The sequence below is a fragment of the Gracilinanus agilis genome, chromosome 1 (genome assembly GCF_016433145.1).
Source record: "Gracilinanus agilis isolate LMUSP501 chromosome 1, AgileGrace, whole genome shotgun sequence".
NCBI classification, from domain to species: Eukaryota; Metazoa; Chordata; class Mammalia; order Didelphimorphia; family Didelphidae; genus Gracilinanus; species Gracilinanus agilis.
In genome coordinates this window covers 220021329-220038975 of record NC_058130.1, presented here as the reverse complement: position 1 = coordinate 220038975, position 17647 = coordinate 220021329, and the positions used below count along the sequence as shown (strand labels likewise).

Genomic DNA, 17647 nt, shown 5'->3' with positions numbered 1-17647 from the left:
CATCTCGATTTTTACCTCTCAGCCCTAGTGCTTTCATCTCCCCTTACTCCATCGTCCATCCCCTCATTCTCAAAAGTTTTTACACTCTTACTGTGTATGAAACATTGAACTAAGTCCTAGAGATAAAAACAGAAAATTAAAACAGTCCCTGCTTTCAAAAAACTCACATTCTAACTGGAGAAGACAATTCACAAAGGAGAGTTCATAGTTAATGGAAGGGCCAGGTATTTCATGGGCATGAAAAGTAGCAAAGCCGATGGCAAGGACCCAAGGATCTTGGGGAGTAACAGCAAGGTAGATAATCTTATTCCCAGAGGTAGTGAGGCCAAAGGTTATGCTGAAGTGAGGCTTTGATATTTATCCAACAGAGATAGGAGTGTGGGAAATCAGCATCCAGCTAACTGGGCATCATCTGCCTGGTGGCAACTAGATGATTGGATACAAAGGATTAATTGGTTAAAAGTAAGGCCTGGATCTCCATATCAGGTTGTGATCAGTGGAAATAGTTTGCCCTAAGTCATGGATAGAAGTGAATTTGTTCTTTTTGTCCCTAGAGTGTAATAATATATTAATAATTCTTTATTAATAATAAGTATAATAAGTAGGATTTGTAGAGAAGAAGATTTTTGTTTTATATAAGAAAAAGAAAAAAACCTGAGCAATCAGAACCATTCAAAAGTAGAATGGGTTGGCATGTCCATTTTCATTTAGGATAATTCTTATTTGGGTACCTTTTAAAGTCCATAGTCTCTAAATTTCCTTCCAATTCTGAGATTCTTGGGTATATTTGCTGACAAATCATATTAAATTTTTCTAGACATTAAAAAGTAGATGAGAAATTATGGGTTAGTGTCACCTCTAACATGGTTTTCTAATGTGTATTTTTGTTCTGGTCCAGATATTTTCTCCATCTTTGTTTTTCTTTAGTACTATTTCCATTTCTTTTTATTCAGTCTAGCTGAAAGCAGCCAAGCACTTTGAGGGAAAGAAAGGTAGCAGTGTGTTAGATGGGTTAAACCAGGGCTACCTCCTCCTCACTTTGTGCTGAAAGTTGGTGTGTAGTTTGTAATTTTGGTCTGTTGATTTCAGCTGTGTCCTAGATGATTTTCTGATGTGAAGATTTCCAGAAATATATTTGACATGAGAAATAGAAGGGAAAAAAAATCTTAGTTGCCCTTGCAACCCCTATCTTCTCTAAAGTATTGTGATCACTAATTTGTAAACAGTTTTTGAAACTAAGGGATTGAAATTTTTACTTATGTTTATGATTCTTTTGTATTTAGTGCCTGATGACCTCTCAATAGAAGAGAGAGAAGAACTTTTAAACATTCGTCGAAGGAAAAAAGAACTTATTGATGATATAGAGGTAATTTAATCTTTAAGTTCCTAATTATAAAATCTAGTAATCTTCATTAATGTGTAAAATGTTTGTCTAATGTTTACCCATTATAAATATGCAAAAAGACATGGGAGCAAGTTGCAAAAACATAGAGCCCATATAATTTCAGTGTACAGTTCAGTTTAGTTTAAAAACATCATATTTGGCAATATTGTAAAGAAACTATTGATGACTTAGCAGTGTAAAAGCAGGGTATAAGGAAAGAAATTCTTCTCAGAATGTTGCATGCTGGGAGGATAATCAGCAGCATTGGAAGAAGCAAAGGATTGTGGGAGAGATTCCTGGAGGAGGGGCTTTTGAATTGAGGAGCTCAAGGTGGAAGGGAAGGAGAGGAGCTTTCTTGTGACCATTCAAGAGCCAAACCTGAGGGTTTCCTGGACTCGTGTTATTTCCAAAAGCCTATTAATCCTATCAGCAGCCATTGACATCAATGTGATTGAGATCACTTGATCCTTAGGGAGTCTGACTCAAACTTGAGAGGGGACTCCAAACTTTCAATCCTCACCTTGTCTTACAAAGGGCTTAAAATACCTTAAATATTTTATAATTTAGATAATAGGATAGAAATCAGATAGAAGGGGAAGGGAAGGTGAACCTTTGGGTAGGAGCCAGGGCCTTGGGGCTAGAATCATTAGGAACCTTGTTCCCTCTACCCATCTTCTTCAACTACCTTGATTAACCCATAATAAAATACTTAGCAATCAGATAAAAGTATCCAAGTTTAATTCACAGATGAAGAGGGGAAGAGGGTCTGTGAGCAGTTGCTTAAATGAGATCACAATTGAGCTAGACACCTTGTGGAGTCAACAAGAGGGGGGTGGAGTGGAGGCTTTAGTTCACCCAGGGCCTGTGCCAGTCCGGCCAGGATCTCTACCCACCTCATCAATTAGTATAGTCTTCCCAATGTCCTTCAACACCGACTCCTGCTTCCAACCTGTCAACATTTCAGAGAAATTCCCTCAGTTTGTCAAGTATTAGTGGTGCTTTGAGGGAAGGGTTGATAGATTCAAATTCACTGGCCCATCACTCTTTACCACCTCACCTCTTAAAGACAGATACACCAATAAATTAATACCTTAGGAAACTCATCACCAAAACTAACCAACAAAAATCCCTCCACCAAAGGCATATATAAATTGATGGTAACAAAAGTCTGCCTAGAGGTAGAGTAATCAAAATGTAATTAGACCGGGGCAGCTAGGGAGCTCTGTGGATAGTACAGTAGATCTGGAGTTAGAAGGACTTGGGTTGTTTGGCCTCAGATGTTTCCTAACTGTGTATGACCTGGACAAGTCACTTAACCCTGATTGCCTAGCCCTTGCCACTCTTCTGTTTTATAATTGATTCTAAGACAGAAGGTAAGGGTTTTTTTTAAATGTAATTAGGTTTTCAGGAGAACAATTTATATAGTAAGAACAATATTTTTGCAAAGACAAACAGCTTAAAAGACATAATAACTTTAAGTAATTCAGTGACCAACTGTGATTGCATGATTCCAATTATGACTGATGAAGAGCTATGATAGTTATCTTCTGATGGAGATAGGAGAGATGAATTCAAGTTGCAGCATGAAACTTACATTTTTGGAAATTTGCAGTGTGGAAATTATCCACATTTGTTAAAAGGGTTTTTTTCCTTTTTTTAAACTTGGGAGGTAAGATGATGAAGAAAATGTATTAATTTAAAATATTTTAAATTGGGTTTTGATTATGCAAATGTTTATATTATTATGGGTATTGAGAAGAGATAAGAGACCTTAAGATAAATACTTTGAAATAGTTACTCCTTGAGGGTTGGAAGTCCTAAAATAAGAGATATGGAATCCAAAGTATTACTGTATGGTCTGAAAATCTATGATAAAATAAAATAGCACTTATTTTAAAGAATATGGGTCAAAAAGCATTAGAAAGAATCAGTTTGGTTCATGTAAACCGTGTCTCATGGGGAATTTAAAAGCAAGGAAAAATGTTTGATCTCCTTTGGGCAATGTGCCAGAAAAAAATATCCTTTAGGAGAATTCTTTGGGTGGAATCTCAGGAACCTACAGAGTCAGGAAATACAGAAATTTTAAGGACTGGGTTTTTTCCATGACTATTAGAACTATGAGAAAAAAACTCTTAATTTGTACTGGCTATGGAAAATGTGAAAACAAGATGAATATAAGAGCTTTATATGTGAACTTGTGCAAGTTGAAAGTAACTAATAAGACTATACAGATAGATAAAAGAGAACCATGTCAGTATAGTTTATAATCAGACATCCAAACACTATGTAGTTCTTAGTCCATACTGTACTACAAAAGATGCCAGGTATGAAGGATACCACAGGAAAAGTACAAGGAAGGGCCATGATAAAGTGATACCAAGGGCACAGACACTGGAGAAATCTTGACCAATCAATGGTATTAGTAGAGCAGTCTCAAGCTGGGAATTCCTCTGTTGATGAGCTTTCCTAAGTCAAGTTTTTTCACACTCACTGATCCAGAGAGAAGTCAAAAAGAAACATTATCACTCCTTTCAGAAACCTTTTTGTTCTATATGCCAAGGTAAATCTCAATAGGTTATTCATTCATTAGAGCAGGGGTCAGCAACCTTTTTGGCCGTGAGAGCCATAAATGCCACATTTTTAAAAATGTAATTTCGTGAGAGCCGTACAGTGTTCACAGTGTGCACTCCTGTAACAGTGCGCACTCCTGTAACAGTGTCTGAAAAAAAATTGACTTTATGGCTCCTGCAGAAAGAGCCATATCTGGCCCTCAAAAGAGCCAGATATGGCTCGAGAGCCATACATTGCTGACCCCTGCATTAGAGCATCAAGTATACTCTCAAACAAATAAAAAGCCCCACATTTTACTCTAAGATTTCCATTCTAGGTACTGGTTTTCTTGGCACACAAAGAATCAGAAGCCATAAAAACTGTCTTAATTATGTATAAAAATTGAAATCACATAAGTTGTTTTTCTCATGTTCTTATTTCTCTATTTGTCTATCTGTCTGTCTATCTGTCTGTCTGTCTGTCTCCTTCCTCCTCCTTTCTCTTAGTGAAGAGTCCATTATTTCCATTTCAGGCTTAGCTAAATATTACAGATCAGTTCTAAAATAAACCATTTTACTAGTTCCCACTTTATTTCTTGGTCTTGTGCAAAATGATAGAAATTACCTGAAATTTCATCAATGAAATGGCATGATGGCTGACCTTAGAGACTTTGACCTTCACTTTCTCTCTTATTCTTTCCAAAAACATAGTTGGAAATAAAAGAGTAGAGCAATAACCACATCAAAACAAAGTATTTTAGAATTGGAAGGAACCTTTGAAATATGGTAAACATGCTTAAGTAGCATAAATACCTTAAATAAAGATTTTAATTCCCTCCTTTTGTTGATTTCATCTTTTTATACCCATGACAATCTTCTACAGAGTCTCTTAGTGTATTTTCTCTCCAAATATAGACATTTTTTGACATGTATTAATGAGCCACCAATGAGTCACCACTAATAAACTACTTTAAATGATATCCAATTTTTGGAAAGAAATTTCATCTGGGTTGTGGTGGGACTGGGAATGTTTTTCCTATATTAGAATTATTCTCATAATTCTGTTTTGTTAGAAACTTCAAGGAAATTTGTATCTAGACTGTTCAAATTATTCTGGGCCTGTAAGGGTTAATTCTTCTTTCCCATTAATTCTTTTCCTCTTTTTGGCAGAGGCTAAAATTTGAAATTGCAGAAGTGATGACAGAGATCGATAACCTAACATGTGTTGAGGAGAGGTAAGCTACTTGTGTGCACACATGTAATTTATTCAATTCCCATATAATTCAGCTTAGGAGATGAAGAAAGCCTTTGTAGTTTAATTTAATATTTTTTCTTCTTCCCTCAATACCACCCTTTCTTGTGCTTTCTGGAATATTCAGGGAATCCTTTTATCATGTTGTTCATTATACTGTATTTTTTTTAGTTCACTGTTCATTTCTGTATGTTCAGAACTAAATCAGTTAGGTATTTCAGGATCAACTAACTTTGGTGAGAGTGTGTCTTGTTAAGAAATATGAGATCATGTTTTTTTTCTTTTAACATCATTAAAATTTCCTGTGAAAGTAAACTGAAATTGTCAAATATTAGGAGCAATCCAAAATAGCAAAAATGTCCATTTACAAAGGATCAAATGAAGTATGTTTTTCTTGAGGACATACACTTCTCCCTAAATATAATTATTTTGATATATAAAACATCTTATAAGTTTTTATAATAATGATGAATATACAAACAAGATCTAAACTTACTCTTCTGTGTAAGAACATCTGGTAATAATTTTAAAAAATTATTTCAAATAAATAGCAAAACTACCCAGAGGAATAAGCAGATAGCTATGGGAAGAAAGAAATTCAACATGGATCCTAAAAAGGTAAGAGCATCATTTTGAATTCTTTGGAATCCATATATTTTCTTTCTTTTTTAATAAAGAGTGAGGAGCCAATCAGCATCATTTTTTTAACCCTTATCTTTTGCCTTGGAACCTAGTTCCAAGGCAGAAGGGTGGTAAGGGCTAGGCAGTGGACCGAGTGACTTGCCCAGGGTCACACAGCTAGAATGTGTCTGAGGCCAGATTTGAACTTAGGACCTCCTGTCTCTAGGCTTGGCTCACCAATCAGCATCTTAAAAAATACCAAGAATTTCTATAGAATTAGAATAAATGGTATAGGTTATATGGAAATGAAAGAAAATGCCATAAAAATTTCTCCAAAACTCTAATAATAAAAGACAGATTAAAGCATCTTTGAGCTTAAAAGAGTGCTAGTGTTAAAGAAACTTAGCTCTTACCCCAACCTTACCAAAGTCTCTTAATTTCTCTGGACTTGAGTCTTCATGTATTTAAATAAGGAATTTGGATCAGGGTCTCTGTTAGTTCTAATTCTGTAATCCTGTGTATGACCTATCAAATTGCAAAGATGATAGAAGATATAATCTGAGTTGGAGGAGCTAAAAACTATAATATTGGTGAAGCTGTGAATTGGTCCAGCTGTTTAGGGCAACATTTTGAAATTATATGAGAAAAGTTAACTCACTATTCATCCCTTTTGTTCCAAATATCCCAAGGAAGTCAGTGAAAGAAAGACTCCAAAATATTTATGGCAACATTTATTGTGGCAGTTAAAAAAGGGAAACAAAATAGGTGTCCACTAATTGGAGAATTCAAGCTAAAAAAATTTTGAAATATAAATTTAATGGAAAATTACTATATTGTAATAAAAGACTAAAGAGGAATTCAGAGAAACAGGGGATACTTGTATAAATTGGCACAAAGTAAATAGAACCATGGGAAATATGTATACCACTGCAATAATGTAATTGAAAGTAACACAAAAATACTTGAAAATTCAGATTATGTCAGTCATGAAATGCTATGACCATTCTTCATTCAAGAGAACCAAGAATGAAATATACTCCCTTTGTCTCTGTAGATGCTTTTGGCTTCAACTGTGAAACAAAAACTATTAGATACTACATTGTTTGGTTTTGATTGTTTTTCTTTGTAATAAAAAGGCAGGAGAAAAAGTGGTATAAAAACAAAACGCATTATTAATAAAAACATTTTTTGAGAAGATAAAGGAAACTTTGATCAAAAAGTCTTGTTCAATCTGGAGAATTTAGTCCCTGGATTGCTGAATGAAAAGATTCCAGGTGATGAGTTCAGAGAATGAAATCCACTTATGCTTAAGATCCACCAATTGATGACACACTTTATGGATTTATACCATGTTTCCTTCCCATTTTTAGTAAGCATAGGTTTAAATGTACTGAACTAGGTAAATTTTCTTTTTACCAGATTAAAAAACTCAAAACATTTGCATAAAAAAAATCTTATTTCAAACTCTTCCTCTCCCTCTACTCCCATTCCAAATATCACTATTTTTTAAATCAGAAACAAAGACCCAGAGACAAAAAATGACTTACTCTAAGGTTGTACAGTTAGTAAATGATTGGATGAGGACTCAAGCTAGGATATCTGAGTACAGTTCTTTCCCCACTGGTACCAGTGGTCTGATCTAAAGAAACCCTTCCTTTTGTCAAGGCTAATATTTGGTTGCTATGATTGCCATAGGAATTCAGTAGCATAGTAATGTCTGTCAAGTGTTCTGATTTGTTTACTTCTTTAAAGTTGGGATTTGTTTATGACCTTTACTTTGATGCTGAGAAGAAAACTAATAATGCTCAAGTGGTACCAGGCTTTGTAGATAGATATTTTAATTATTTTCATACTGTTATATGCCTTTTCATATTTGACAGATATTTATTTGTTTATTTGTTTGTTTGTTTATTTTAAACCCTTACCTTCAATACTATATATTGGCTCCAAGGCAGAAGAATGGTAAGGGCTAGGCAATGGGGGTTAAGTGACTTGCCCAGGGTCACACAGCTGGGAAGTGTCTGAGGCCAGATTTGAACCTAGGAGACCTCCCATCTCTAGGCCTGGCTCTCAATCCACTGAGCTACCCAGCTGCCCCCTTGACAGATATTTATAAAGATGTTTATTTTATATTTCTGACCTTTTTCCTTTTAGTGTATCTGAATGAATCAGTTTCATTGTCCTCTATTTTGATGTTAATCTGTGATCATTATTACATACATCAAACCGACATAAGGCAGAAGTCTGAAGATAATTTTTATATAGCTAAAAAATGATGTGATGCACTTGTATTAGATTCCCAAAATTTAGTTTCTGCTTTGGTGCTATATGAATCTTTACTTTCAGTATGTTAATTTAATCATAGCCATCTGTGATCTATTTTACATTTAGGAATAATATCTGATTTCTTTTGTTTTTTTACTCTTTTTTTTTAAATTCCAAACCTTTGAAAAATAATGATTTGTAAGTAATAGAGGTTAAATCCTTACCCACTTTGGTCCCTAGGGAAGAAATTTTATTTGTTAGCATCTCTCTAGTTAGAACAACTATCTGAGTTTAAAATAAGTAGTAATACTTATACTGAGTTTAAAATAAGTAGTAATACTGAGTAGTATTTCTTGGAATTTATATTGTTTACATTTGAAAACTCTGTATTGTCTTGTATAAGAACCCATCTAAAAGGTTTTGACTCACAGTTGCTTGTAATGAAATAAATAATGTTCTTCTTCTGTACTATCTCCTAGCTTGGAACTGCTCCTCTTCACCCAAAGCACAATTAAAATACCAACTGTTTTATGTTCTGGGTTTTATAAATGTAAATTAAGTAATTGATCAATATTAGCTTCTATTAGAATAATATTCAAAATATTTTCCTTAAAAAGACATAAAATTATTCATTAATTTTTAAACATACAAAAATTTTTGAGTTCCAAATTCTCTCCATTCCTGTCACCTTTCCCCCATCCACTGAGAAGGCAAGCAATCCGATATCAGTTATACATGTGAAATCATGCAAAACATATTTCTATTTTAGCTATATGGCAGGAAAGAAAAATAAAGAAAAGTGAAAGATTATTCTTTAGTTTGCACTCAGAGTTCAGCAGTTCTATCTTTGGTGGTGAATACCATTTTTCATTATGAACCCTTTTTGGAATTGTCTGATATTCTTTTTTTGATTGGCGTAGCTAAATCTTTCACAGTTGATCATCATTACAGTATTGCTGTTACTGTGTACAATGATCTTCAAGTCCTACTCACTTCAATTTGCATCAGCTCATATATGTTGTGCCAGTTTTTCTGAAACCATCCCCCTCATCATTTTTATAGCACAATTAGTGCTCCATCACAATAAGATGCCATGTCTTGTTCAGCCATTCCCAAGTGAACATCCCCTCAATTTCCAATTCTTTGCCACCACAAAAAGAACTACTATAAGTATTTTATACATATGGGTTATTTTCCTTTTTCTTTCATCTCTTTGGGATACAGTACTAGTAATGATATTGCTGGGTAAAAGGTTATTATAGTCTTTTGGGCATAGTTCCAAATTGTTCTCCAGAATGATAGGACCAGTTCACAACTTTACCAGTTGTTCATTGGTATACCTATTTTCCTTCAACCCCTCTAGCATTTGTCATTTCTGATAAGTGTTGTTTTAATTTGCATTTCTCTAAATGTAATTTAGAGTATTTTTATATGACTATAGATAGCTTTGATTTCTTCTGAAAACTGCCAGTTCATATCCTTTGATCATTTATCAATTGGTGAATGGCTCTTATTTTTATAAATTTAACTCAATTCCTTACATATTTGAGAGGTGAGGTCTTTATCAGAGAAACTTGCTGCAAAATTTTTTGATATTACTTCGGTGTCTCTGGTGCTTTTTAACAAAACTTAATTTCACTGATTATCTCTTTTAATTAAGTTTATTTTTTGCTTTGTCTAAGATCATGGTTGCTATCACTGGCTTTTTTACTTTATCTGAAGCATAATTAAATTTTGCTCCATTTCCTTATTTTTAGCCCTATAAGTGTATCTTTCTGTTTCATATGTCTCTTTTAAACAACATATTGTTGGATTTTAGTTCCTAATCCATTATACTCTTTGCTTCCATTTTATGAATTAGTTCATCTCATTCATATTCATGCTGTATATTTCCCTCTATTCCATTTGCTTCCATTTATCCTTCTCTCTTTTTATCCTGTTCCTCCTCAAAAATCTGTTTAACTTCTGACAACTGCCTCCCATAATCCCTTCCTTTTATTGTACCCTCCCTCATATCCCCTCCCCCCACCCCACCTCCCATTTCCCTGTTGGGTGAGATAGATTTCTGTACTCAGTTGAGTTTAGACACATTATAAACTCAGATAGACTGAATATAAACTCCACTTTTATATGAGAAAATTTTCCTCATTCTACCTCTTCCTTTCCTCTTTTCCCAGTGCATCCCTATTTTTTACTCCATTGTTTTTAAGTTTTATTAATTTTTAAATAGTTTTCTAAAGTTACATGATTCATTTTCTCTCCTTTCTTTCTTCCCTCCCCACTCCCAGAGTAGACAAGCAATTCCACTGGGTTATACCTGTGCTATCACTTGATACCTATTTCCATATTATTCATTTTTATAATAGAGTAACATTTTAAAAACCAAAACCTCAAATCATATCCCCATATAAACAAGTGATAAATCATTTGTTTTCCTTCTGTGTTTCTATTCCCACAGATCTTTTTCTCAATGTCCATAGCATTCTTTCTCATGAATCCCCCAGGATTGTCCTGGATCATTGCATTGCTATTAGGAGCAAAGTAGATTATATTTGATCATTCCACAATGTTTCCATTTCTGTATACAATGTTCTCCTGGTTCTGCTCATTTTACTCCACATCAGTTTGTGGAGGTCTTTCCAGTTCATATAGAAATCAAGCAGTTTATCATTCCTTGCAGCACAATAGCATTCCGTCACTATCTTATGCCACAATGTGTTCAGCCATTTTCTAATTTTTTGCCACCACAAAGAGTGTAGTTATGAATATTTTTGTACAAACATTTTTCATTATTATCTCTTTGAGGTACAAACCTAGTAGCAGTATTGCTGAATCAAAGGGCATGTAATATTTTAAAGCCCTTTGGGCCTAATTCCAATTTGCCTTCCAGAATGATTGGATCAATTCACAACTCCACCAACAATGTATCAGTGTCCCAATTTTTCCACAACCCCTCCAACATTTATTATTTTCCTTTACTGTCATATTGGCCAATCTGCTAGGTGTGAGGAGGTACCTCAGAGTTGTTTTGATTTGAATTTCTCTTATCAGGAGGAATTTAGGACACTTTCATGTGATTATCGATAGTTTTGATTTCTTCATCTGAAAACTGCCTTTTTGTATCCCTTGACCATTTGTCAATTGGGGAATAATTTGATTTCTTATAAATTGGACTTAGTTCCTTATATATTTGAGGAATTAGACCTTTGTCAGAGAATTTTGTAATAAAAATGTTTTCCTAGTTTGTTGGTTTCCTTCAAATTGTTATTGCACTGGTTTTGTTTGTACAAAAGCCGTTTAATTTAATATAATCAAAGTTATTCATTTTATATCTTATAATGTTCTCTGTCTCTTGCTTGGTCCTATATTCTTCCCTTTCCCATATTTTGGTAGGTATACTATCCCATGTTTACCTAATTTACGTATAATTTCCTTCTTTATATTTAAGTCATTTACCCTTTTTGAATTTATCTTGGTATAGAGTGTGAAATGTTGATCTAAACCTAATTTTTCCCTGTTTTCCAGTTTTCCCCAACAGTTTTTGTCAAATCTTCAAGGAATTCTTGTTGGTTTTGCTTCCAATTAGCAGGTTTTCCCCTTTGATGCTTTACTATTTTCATATTATGTTGCTCTTCTTAGTTTGTCTTTGTCTTCCCTACCACCAGAATCACCTTTTATACTCAAGTTCATTTTTGTTGTTTGCCTATTTTCCCATTCAATTTCTTGACTTCTAACTTTAAGTTAAAATTGGGCTCTGCTTCTCTGGGGGTTGGGGGTACTGACCCAAGCTTCAGACTTTTTTCATGTTGCTGTTTTCAGAGCTAGTTCTGCATGTCTGCAAGTTTTCAGTGCTTCCAAGATATTGCCATCTGGGGAGAGGTGTGGTTACTTCTCTCTTGGTCTGCACACTTGTCTTTACCTGCAGCCACCAAGGCTAGCACTTATCTTAGCCCAGGATCTGTGACCAGGTCCTTGTTCTCCTAAAGCTATAAGTGCTAGTGCTCTTGTCTGTTTTGGAACTGAGAGTAGGGCCCCTACTCCATTTTGACCGATCACAGGTCTCTGCCCTGAAACTGTGACCCATAATTATATATGGTCAGTAGAGTTGCTTATCAATGCTAGCCTCTGTTCCAGCAAAGGGCCTCCTTGCAGTGTCTGTCTGTCTGTCTGTCTGTCTGTCTCTCTCTCTCTCTCTCTTTTAAAAAACCTTTACCTTCCGTCTCCAAGGCAGAAGAGTGGTAAGGGCGAGGCAATGGGGGTTAAGTGACTTGCCCAGGGTCACACAGCTAGAAAGTATCCGAGGCCAGATTTGAACCCAGGGCCTCCCATCTCTGTGCCTAACTCTCAATCCACTGAGGTACCCAGCTGCCCCCCCTGCAGCCTCTTTTTGACCAGTTATTTGGCCCCCTTACCATTTCTGGATTGAGAGCTCTAGAAATTACTGCTGCTGCTATCCCAGCTGCCTCCAAAGCCTATTGCTGATGCTGTCACCATGGGTGTCCTGGGCCAGCTTCCACTCTAGTGTTATAGACCTTTCTTGCCAACATCCTAAGTTGTCTTTAGTTGGAAAGATATTTTGATATTTCTGATATTTTGATATTTTGTTGACCCTGCCACTCCAAAATTTTATTTGAGGCATTATTTTAAAGTTAGAGGAGAATGCTGGGAGAGTTCTGCTGGGTTGTTGCCTCTCCTCCACCATCTTTGCTCCCTTTCCAATATATTTTCAAACAGTTTTCCTAACCTTTGCTCTTTTGGCTATCTTAACAGTGTAACAAGTGGGACTTCTATTGAGGTGAACAGAGTTCCTTATTTCAGGGGCTGAAAGTCATAAAACAAAAAGCCCTTGTTTTTTACAGTTCACAATATTGAACCTAGTTTATTCTGCCTGATGAATTTCAGAGCCTATGCAAAAACTAAAGAATCTCTGGAAGGGTCAGGTTAGTGTTTCAGTTTTCAGTCAAGTTGTTAGTTAGGCTCTCTAGGAAAAGAGAAGAAAAACTCAGTTAAATAATGAAAAATGAAATGTAAAATTTGTTTAACTTTAAAATCTTAGCTGACCTTTACTCTTAACTTGTACTCTGTTGATATAACCTTTGAGAATCCAGGCTTGCTTTCACATTTAAATGAGTGACATGGCAGCTAAACATTTACCAGAAAACATGAACAGTTTTAAGGGAGAAATAAAGAGTTAAACTAAAATAGTTGTTAAGACACTCAATATACTAATTTTAGAACTAGACAAATCTATGTAAGTAAGAATTTAAATACATGAACAGATTTTTAGAAAATTAAATATGATAGGACTCTAGCTATTATTGAAAGCTTTATGCTATTCTTAGTTACTCATGATACATTTACAAAAACTGACTACATATTAAGGCAGCGATTCCCAAAGTGGGCGCTACCGCCCCCCTGATGGGTGCTGCAGCAATCCAGGGGAGCGGTGATGGCCACAGGTGCAATTATCTTTCCTACTAATTGCTACTAAAATTAAAAAAAAATTCATTTCCAGAGGGCTAAGTAATATTTTTTCTGGAAAGGGGGCGGTAGGCCAAAAAAGTTTGGGAGCCACTGTATTAAGGCATAAAAACCGCAAAAATGCAGAAAAGCAGAAATACTAAGCATATCCTTCATTGAACACAATATAATACAAATTGTATTCAATGAAAGACCTTTGAAGAAAGCATTAAAAATTAGAAACTATTTTAATCCTAAAGAATTCATGAATTGGGGGCAACTTGTTGGTTTAGTGAATTGAGAGCCAGGCCTAGAGACTGATGGTCTTGGGTTCAACCTGGCTTCAAAAACTTCTTAGTTGGATGACCCTGGACAAGTCACTTAACTCCTATTGCCTACCCCCTACTGCTCTTCCGCTTTAGAACCAATATACAGTATTGATTCTAAGATGGAAGATAAAAGATTTTTTTTTAAATCAAATTCATAAATCAAAGAACAGAGACAACAGATAATTTGACTAAAGAAAATGGTATCATTAAGACAATGTATCAAAGGTTTTGTTATGTAGTGAAAGCTTAGGAAACAATTTATATAGTCTCTAAAGACTTTTATCAACAAAAGAGAAAAAAACAAATCAATGCATTGGACATAAAAATAAAAAAAAAAACCCAAAAACTTAGAAAAACATAAAACCCAAAATCAAAACTGAATTCCAGAATAGAAACCTGAAAAACAAAGACGAGATTAACCAAACTGAAAGCAAAAACAATAACATTAGCATTTAATTCATAAATAAAACTAAGAATGTGGGTTTTAGAAAACCAGTAAAACTGAAAAAATAAAAAACCCAAATTGTTAGTATCAGAAATTAAAAAGGTTATAGCAAATGAATATGAAATAGAAAAATAAAAGGAATTTATTAGAAATTATGTTGCCCAATTCTATGCCAATAAAACTGACAAAGGAAATAGCTGAATATTTACAAAAATATAAAATGTACAGATTAACAGAACAGGAAATAGATAATTTAAATAATACAATTTCAGAAAAAACTGACCATGGCTTCTCAAACTTTTTTTGGCTATAGACCCTTCTGGCAGTCTGCTAAGGCCTATGGAAACCCCAGAATATTTTTTTAAGTGCATAAAATAAAATATACAAGATTATAAAGAAACCAATTACATTGAAACAAAAAAATGTAACTTTTTCCTTCCAGCTTCATAAATCTGCTGACATATATCCACATGTCCCTTGTTCCTTAGATCTTAGGTTAGTAACTTCTGTTATAAATCAGTTTTTTAAATCAATACCAAAGCAAATTTTTAAAAAATAAAATATTAATAAAGAGACTACAGCAACACATCAGAAAGATTATACCCTGTGATCACATCATGTATGTATCAGGAATGCAGGTTGATTCATTATTAGGAAAACATTATCATATCCTAATAATGATTCATTATTAGGAAAACTAATTCATAATTAGGAAAACATTATTAGGAATACTAAAAACTATTTAGTATAGCCTATAACATAATAGGCTATACTAATAACAAAAACAATCGAAATCTTATGATCTTATTGATAGATGAGAAGTCTTTTTACAAAGATCAATAGCCATTTATATTTAAAACACAAAAAAAACCCAGACATAAGTGGGCTTTTCCTTAATATGCAAATAGCATCTATTTAAAGCTAAGAACCATCTTGACTAAACAGAATTAATATTTGGTGGGGAGGTATGACATAAAGAGAAGTCACTTGGGTAGAAAGAGGACAGATGAATTTCTTATTCTTTTTTTTTATTTTAAAAAATTCCATTTAATTAATTAATTTAGAATATTTTCCCATGGTTACATGGTTCATGTTCTTCCCCTTCCCTTCTCCCTTTCCCCTCCCAGAACTGACAAGCAATTCCATCGGGTTTTACATGTATCATTGTTCAAAACCTATTTCTATATTACTAATATTTGCAATAGAGGGATCATTTAAAGTCAACATCCCCAGTCATGTCCCCATTGAACCATGTGATCAATCATATGATTTTCTTCTGCATTTCTACTCCAACAATTCTTTCTCTGGATATGGATGGCATTCTTTCTCGTAAGTCCCTCAGAATTTTCCTGGATCATTGCACTGCTGCTAGTAGAGAAGACCATTACATTTGATTGTGTACAGTGTCTTTCTCTCTATGATGTTCTCCTGGTTCTGCTCCTTTCACTCTGCATCAATTCCTGGAGGTCGTTCCAGTTCACATGGAATTCCTCCAGTTCATTATTCCTTTCAGCACAATAGTATTCCATCACCACAGATATCACAATTTGTTTAGCCATTCCCCAATTGATGGACACCCCCAGATGAATTTCATAGGGAAGCCAAGCATGTTCTTATTCAACATGGATTTGAGAGTAGAGGAAACTATTAAATATTGGGGATGCACTCAAGAAAATATATATGAAATCATCTACAAAATTCTCTTGGGAAAATAAAGACATACCTAAATAATTAGAGAAACAATTAATTGCCTATCAACAGGTAGAGGTAATATAATAAAAATGACAATACTATATAAATTAATTTACTTATTCAGAGTGATATCAATCAGACTCCAAAAGAAATATTTTGTAGACCTAGAAAAAATAATAAAACTCATATGAAATAAAAATGGTAAAGAATCTCAAAGGTAATATTGAAAAAAGGAATAAGAAGGAAGTCTATCACACCAGACCTCAAACTGTACTACAAAGCAGTAATCTTTAAAATAATTTGGTCCTCCTCATTAAAAAATAGAGAGGTTAATCAGTTGAATGGATTAGAATATGTGACATGTAGAAGCAAACAAACACTTTAGCATGGTATTTGATAAACCCAAAGACCCCAGTTTATAGGTTAAAGGACTTACTATTCAGTAAATATTACTGGGAAAACTGGTCAACAATTTGGCAGAAATTAGGTTTAGACCAACATCTCATATTGTATCCCAAGGTAAGCTCCACACTCAGTACTTTCTCTCTTATGTTTCTCTTCAGGGAATTCAGTTTCTTATAGAAAATGACTTGCTGCAGAGTACCCCAGAAGACATAGCTCAGTTCCTTTATAAAGGAGAAGGCCTAAATAAAACTGTAATTGGGGACTATCTTGGTGAAAGGTAAGAAAAAGAGAAGTCTTTTTTTTTTCCCCAGAAGTATTCCCTACATTGCTTACCTCACCTCAGGTTCTATATAACATAATAAATTCTATCATGGATTCTGGAGTAGATATTGCTTTTCTTTTAAGAGTTATTTTTGTTCTCTTTTGGCATTAAAAAAATTATCAATAGTTCAATCTGGTAAACCTAATGACTCTTAGAATGTACTCCCAGCTATATCCCAGGACCCTGAGTAATCTGGGCAGATTGTTTTTTCTTCCTCATCCTTAGGTGAGTAAGGATATTAGGGATGAACTAAAGGGTGTCCTGGGGCCTAGGAAGAATACCACTAGTGCCCTTTAGAAATTTCTGTGGAAAAGACTTCAGTAAGACAAATGTTGGTGTTCTTTTCTAAGTCTTAGAAAGCTTTATAATCCTGTTTAGTCATTTGTCTAGAAACAGGAATTTGTGATGAATATCGCCAAGATTTTTAGTACTATCCCTTTTCATTGAAGAATCTCCTTGAAAATACTAGGACAGATGTTTTCATGAACATAAGAAAGTAGGTTTAAAAAATAATCCCCCCCCCAAGATTGGCCTGAATATTTCTAGCCTTTTTATTAAAAACACTTTTAGCATAAGTTAAATATGTTTTTATGAAGCTTATAGACCAAACCCTGTATAACATCCTCTCAGTGCTACAGTCGTGGCTATTTCATGTTAATCTTATGACATTTGTCTAACTTTGGAAATTAAATTAATTGTACATAGCAGATGTATCTTTAAAATGATGTTTTTATGCATAATCTCACAGTTCCAAACTAGGAATAAAAACAGGTTTTACGTTCAGGTTCCCTGTATTGACTATTTACTAAAGTAAAACTAAATTGTATTGTACTGTAAAATGAGTTTTCAAAGTAAAAACTCTTTTAGGTCTACAGAATTATCAGGCTCTTTTCTTGAACTGCTAGTTCACTAAGAAGCTCCTC

At 34.3% G+C, this 17647-nt stretch overlaps 1 protein-coding gene across 1 annotated transcript in view; it reads left to right on the top strand.

Annotated features, from left to right (window-relative positions):
• The first annotated feature begins 231 nt into the window (after positions 1-231).
• The window catches only part of CYTH3 (cytohesin 3), a 35764-nt gene continuing 18348 nt past the window's right edge, over positions 232-17647 (top strand). The window contains exons 1-5 of the mRNA XM_044657446.1: positions 232-259; positions 1284-1366; positions 5104-5168; positions 5737-5803; positions 16561-16679. Coding sequence (XP_044513381.1) covers positions 232-259; positions 1284-1366; positions 5104-5168; positions 5737-5803; positions 16561-16679 — 362 coding nt within the window. The remainder of the gene's footprint in view (positions 260-1283; positions 1367-5103; positions 5169-5736; positions 5804-16560; positions 16680-17647) is intronic.